Source organism: Lycium barbarum, chromosome 4, assembly GCF_019175385.1.
Source record: "Lycium barbarum isolate Lr01 chromosome 4, ASM1917538v2, whole genome shotgun sequence".
NCBI lineage: Eukaryota > Viridiplantae > Streptophyta > Magnoliopsida > Solanales > Solanaceae > Lycium > Lycium barbarum.
The window spans coordinates 113,635,257-113,641,694 of record NC_083340.1 but is presented as its reverse complement, the minus strand read 5'-3'; the positions used below and the strand labels follow the sequence as shown (position 1 = coordinate 113,641,694).

Here is a 6,438-nt window from a genome sequence, read left to right as displayed (position 1 = left end):
TAATAAAAATATTAGCAATAATATGGTAAAAACTAATTCATTATTCTGATATCACAATTTTTAGCAGTCTATGTAGTATGATTTTTATTCTTTTTAAGTATTAAATATCCAAAATTTGCTAATTCAATTAATTCAAATTCAATACTTTTAAGGCTCAAACTTAAAATTTCTCTTTAATAGGTAAACAATTCTTACATCATAATACAGAACTCGACGTGGTCATTGTATCATCACATCACAAAGCATGTGTACTACGATTATTTAGTTGCACAACAATTTAAGTAACCGATGAATCAAACAATCCCTCAATTTAAAAGAGCGAAAGGAGAAAGTTCTTTGTATTGACTTCCTTAAAAATCCACTAATCAACGTGTGCAGCATGTCTCCTTAACAAATTCAGAAACAAGACAACAATGGTACTTAATTGAGTGCAATGCATTTATTGTCAATCAATTAAACGTTTCATTCGTAAACATTTACATTTTTAAAAGGCAAAGGGTCATATTGGCTCCGAACTATGTAAAATGAAACAAATTTGTCATTCGTTAATAATTGAGGTCAAATATACTCTCGTCGTTACTAGATTAAATAAGCTAAATTTACCTTTTTTGTTTTTTTGTTTTTGTTTTTGCAAACGGTGAAAGCTTAGCACCCGGTGATGTCATGTGTCCTGCAATATTTTTTTAAGAGAAGGGAAAATTTGAACCTTTGCATAGTTCACGGGCAATTTGACCCTTCTCCCTAATTGAGTTTTTCAGTTTTTTGGTCCCTCATCTTCCTCTCCGCTCCACTAACTCTACCACCAATCACCCTTCTTCCTCCTTCCTCCTTGTCTCTCCCCACCATCATTGTGACCATCATCTCCACCACCATCTTCTCTTACCTTTTCCTTCCTCTTTCTCTATCCCCGCCACCCCATCACGACCTCCGTCACCAAGAGAGAAAGTGCTAAACGACTTGAACATGCAACATGAGGGAGAAGGGTCAAATTACCCCTGAACCATGTGAAAGGTTGAAATTTACCATCCGTTAAAAAAAATTAGTTCTTAGTTGCATAACACGGGATATCATAATGTAGTAACGGTGAGGGAATATTTAACATAGCTAACTATCAACGAAAGTCAAATCTGTTTCATTTTGGCCTAGTTCAAGGTCAAATTTGACCCTTTACCCCTTTTAAATGACGTCCCTTGGCCTTAACTTAGAATGAATGTTTTCTAATTTTAAAGTTTTATATGAAACTCATCTGTACTTTTTATATATAGAAAAATCACATTAAAAGACGAAAAAAAAGAAGCCCTATCACATAATCCATTTTCTATTGTAAAACTGAAAAACAATATCCCTATAAGAGACAGCTGGAGTACATAACTGACATTTGATTCTTTTCCAAAAATAACTCATGTCAAATAAAATCCAAGTCACTCGTCTAAATACGGCATATAAAAAATAGCCCATTGTTTCTCCACGGTCAGCGCTTTGGGCACTTCCCTTCCTTTCCTATAAGTGTTTGTGTCACCGCACACAACTAACAACCCAACTCCCTCAATTGTCAATAAACAATACAAGTAGTTAACAAACAAATAAGAATGCATATGAGAAAGTCATTGGTTCCACCTTGTTTGGTATTTCAATCATAAAATGCAAATAAAAGATGTTGTATGAGAGTCAAGAGATGAGGATGAGAATGGAATTAGTTGGAAGACAAGAAGAAGAACAACAACAACCACCATTTGAGAGGAAGAGTAGGAGAACAAGAAGAAGAACGACGACGACGATTAGTATCGTAGAAGAAGATGAAGATGAAGAAGAGAGGTTGGAGATTGTGGATCTGAGTGGCATGTCTATGGACTCTCTTCCTGTCAATCCTACTATCAATTTGGGAGTTATCTCCAAATTAGACCTCTCCAACAATAATCTTCAGGTTAGTCCTCCTTCCCGCTATACGACGACGACAACAACATATCCAGTATATTTTCACAAGTGGGGGGTGAACACAAATCTTATTCCTATCTTTGTGGGGATATAGAGGCTGTTTCCGATAGACTTTCGGCTCAAGAGAAAATAATTTTTCAGAAAAAGGTTTAAAATAAGTGTAAAAGTAAAGGTTATGAAACCCCACTACCCATATATCTCTCTATATATTTAGTACGATAGAAGTTACTTTTCGGAAATATTACTTGTGTTTCGAAAGAAAAATTGACTCTAGAAAACCATATAAATTGAGATGGAGAAAGTAGTAACAATTTCAAGTATTGGCTAAGGTGGTGATATGGAATTAAGATAATTGTGAAGCAAAAACTTTTCATCCAAAAGAGAAGTCATTTAATATTCCTAAAAATATTCTCCGACAAGAAAATACTGAAAAAGGACTTATATTTTGAAAAACATTCTTCAAGATGTGTTTCATAGTAACAAACACCTTTGTATCTTCCATTTTTAGTGCTTTTGGTTTCGTCCTTTTGTGTTTGCTTAAACTTTTGGTTCCTTCATCTCTCTCATGCCTTTAGTAGTTTAGTTATGTTTAATTTCTCTATTTTCTATTAAAAAAAAACTGTTATTATTACCTTTCTCTACTTAATATAACGTTTTTACAACTAGTTAGGAAGTTCAATATATATTTTCTTTTACTATCATTGTGATTTAGTCATGAGTTGTTGCTATTTACATCACCTTTCGTGTATATCTTCGGAATAATGTAGTTTCTATTCCAGGAAAAAAGTATCAAATACTTTTTTAACACCCTATTCTTTTTCTCAGTTTTAGTATCATGAAATAAAATAGAGATTTTTTTTTGGACAGAATAAAGAAATAAATAATATCAAGAGATCCAATAACTCCTTTTTCTTAAAATTCATTTTCCTGCGAAAGAAGTTAAAAAGAAAAGAAAAAGAGTCTAGGACGCTAGTCTAATTGAAAACTTCCTATGGGTGCTATTTTATAGAGTTTAATTTCAAACATGGAGCTTGAACTCTATAATAAACCCAAAGAGTAAGACTATTATTCCCATTCAACTCTCGTTATGCACTTATATGGATAATTCAAATCCGTACCATGATTAGTTTGTAGTATAATTCTATCCTTACCATGATTAGTATGTAGTGAAAATCTCTACAACATATATAGTCATTGGAAATTTGGAATCGAAAATTAGGAGATTTTGTCTCGTCTTATTTTTTTACGACAAAGGGAGTATATAGTTATGCGAAATTTTCTTACCCTTGTTTCCTTTACAATGTTTTATGATATTGGAAGTTATAAGAAATTTTTATGTTTTTTACCTATGTGTTTTTGGTTTCTAAACTTACAATTCCACAAATTGAGTACAAGTTAATATCTCTTAAGATTATGATAATTATACTTGAAATAACAAAAGTCAACTGCAATGCAATAAAGTCTAGAAGAATATAAGTTTCTATACGTTGCTATCTTTTCTTAAAAACTTTCACTGTTATTTTAAAGTTTAGGGCACATTCGGTTTTGAAACAAGTTTTTCTTGAACTATTCATGTAATGTTTATTGTTTAAAAGGATTTTGCTTTCGAAATCTGATTTTCACAGAAAAATAATTTTTCGAAAAAACTAATCCAGACACTCTATATTCAAAATTTGCGTTTTCTTAGGGTCAAACGAAAACCAAATCAACGATCCCAACGTCATTTTTTGTCCTTCAGCATTCATTGAAATTGACCGAATAGTATAAGAATAAAGTCTTGAGTTAGTTTCTTTTATTTTTTGATAGAGTTTCTTAAAAAATGAGATTTGAGTGGGTGAAAATTGGATATTTCGATTTTTCCGGGATTAAATTCAATAATATATTCTTTTAACATTTTGACTGTTAATTTCGAATTATGTTATTCACAATTCTATTAAGTTTCAAAAAGACATATATATAATTATAAAATACTCTTGGAGAGTAACTAATTATTTTTTTGTTAAATGTTTACAGATTATACCAGAGTCTTTAACAGCAAGACTACTTAACTTGGTGGAGTTAGATATGCATTCAAATCAGCTCAAGTCCATTCCAAACTCTATAGGTTGCTTATCAAAGCTCAAACTTCTCAATATTTCTGGAAATCTCCTACTGTCGCTCCCTAAAACTATTGAGAATTGCAGGTTGGTCATCTAAACATTTCTAATAAAAAGATTTCTAACACAATGCGGAAAATGAGTATTGTACAGAAATAGTTTATACTTGCGGCCAATGGGTGTTAAATGGGAGGGTTGGGTTGAATCTGGGTGGGTCAAATGAGTTGATCAATGACCCGCTCAAAAGTTATTTGGGTTGAAATGATTTGGGTTAAAAAGCAGGTCATAACTCAACTCGATAAATTCTTACTAAATTAATTTCTTAGTTTGTTCTGTTATAATATTTAAAAACATCATCAAACTATTTTTTTCTTCTTTTTGGCAATATATAACATATCAAATAAAAAAAATAGCTTTTTGAAAGTATTTTGACAAGCTTCTCACCAGTCAATTTGAGCTACACATCAACCAAATTTTTAGATGGGTTGGGCTAAACTGGACGAGTTATTGAATGTTTTGGATGTAACATATATATTTTCACGGGCTAATTTTGCTATCCCTATCGCGACGTCGTATTTTTCTTATTTGCAGATCATTGGAAGAGTTGAAAGCCAACTTCAATATGCTTACTCATTTACCAGACACCATTGGATTTGAGCTCATAAATCTCAAGAAGCTTTGTGTAAATTCAAATAAAATAGCATACCTTCCATATTCCACCTCCCACTTGACTAACCTTCGTGTGTTAGACGCCAGGCTAAACTGCCTAAGGTCTCTCCCCGATGATCTCGAAAACCTAATCAATCTTGAAATCCTAAACGTTAGCCAAAACTTCCAGTACCTCACAACATTACCCTATTCAGTAGGGTTTCTCATTTCCCTGCATGAACTAGATGTTAGTTACAACAAGATTACTGAGTTGCCGGATTCAATTGGTTGCTTGAAGAAGCTCCAGAAGCTTAGTGTTGAAGGCAACGGTCTCGTTTCTCCCCCACCGGACGTTGTGGAACGAGGGATACATGCTGTGAAGCAATACTTGTGTGAAAAGATAAATGGAATGCATGGCAAGTCGCCTAAGAAGAAGTCTTGGTTTGGAAAGCTAGCAAGATGTAGCACCTTTAGTGGTGCCAACATACCAAGAGATGATAGAGATGAGTGTGGTGTTCCAAGTAATCGAACTATTGACGCAATTGCTTCGCCGAGATTTATGGGCATGCTTTCTCCTCGTCGTCTCCTCTCTCCCAAAACCTACTTCTCGAAATAAGGAAGTTATTTGATGGAAGGTACACTTGCAAGAAGTGATTTGCAATATTCATTCTTAATGTGCCAAGAGACTTTGCAACTTGCATGGATATTGTGGTAGCTCTTGTTTTTTTTTCTTTTTTTACGTTTGAAATCGTGTGTGGATATACATTATGTCCTGTAGAATTTGTGGTCTTGAGATTGTATATTACAGATTTTAGTAGATGAATAGCCTCATTGGTATGTCTGAATATACCAAGGGTGGGGTAGTACTTTTTTGTTTTTTATGACATTGGGGTTGGGTGTGGATGGGTTTAAGTTTAGTGTTTTTAGAAGAACTTTTATACTGTATAGCCGTCCACCAAAATAATAGTCAGCAGATTTATATTTTCTTGTATATTAGTAATATATATGTATACGGTACTATAAGTTATATAGTATAATTTATACAAAACTAGTGTAAATTTTTTGTATAATTGGCTAGCTGCTGTAATTATTTTTAGCGAGCTGAGTAGATGTATAACTTTCCCCTTCATAGCACCATGAGAAGGAGGATGCTATAAGAAGGAGGATGCTATATAGTATAGGGACGGAATTATGGAAGAAACAAACATGATAAAATATACTACTGCATGAATCTAATTTCAGGGGGTCACTATCCAAATTCTAGAATTGTGATCAGTACTTAATTAGTGGCATACCCCAGTAAGTGAACCCGTTAAAATCCTAACTCACAACTTTCACATGTACCAATGTCACATATCATCTTCAATATCGCTTTTGGTGAACACATAATTTCTCTAATGAACAAAAATCTTACGTAACCATAAACAAGATTCAGTGATTAGTCAGGGAGTAACTTCAAAATAATTTTAATTTTTATAACTATCGAACGAGAATATCAAAACATGTAACATGCTGAGTGGATCGGCGGAAAAAAGTCTGAAGCTCGATCAACAGGATAGGTAACTCATATTCCGACCACTAGAAATCTATACCTGAAGAGGACGAGGAACTAGTCAATGTATGCAGGCTTACTATGATTTGCAATTTTTCTCATGGACGTCCCTTAATCAAGGACATCTGTTGTCATTTCAATGCTAGCTTTCCAATTAAGGGAGTTGTCAAGATTGGACAGTATAATTTCAACCGTATCCTTCATTGA

The 6,438-nt window shown here is 33.4% G+C and overlaps 1 protein-coding gene across 1 annotated transcript; it reads left to right on the top strand.

Moving 5' to 3' along the window:
- Positions 1–1,521: 1,521 nt before the first annotated feature.
- LOC132638525 (plant intracellular Ras-group-related LRR protein 6-like) lies at positions 1,522–5,660 on the top strand. The gene is made up of 3 exons (XM_060355371.1): positions 1,522–1,924; positions 3,949–4,118; positions 4,623–5,660. Exons 1-3 carry the CDS (start codon positions 1,655–1,657, stop codon positions 5,293–5,295), a joined length of 1,113 nt encoding a protein of 370 aa, XP_060211354.1. The 5' UTR covers positions 1,522–1,654; the 3' UTR covers positions 5,296–5,660.
- Positions 5,661–6,438: the final 778 nt, after the last annotated feature.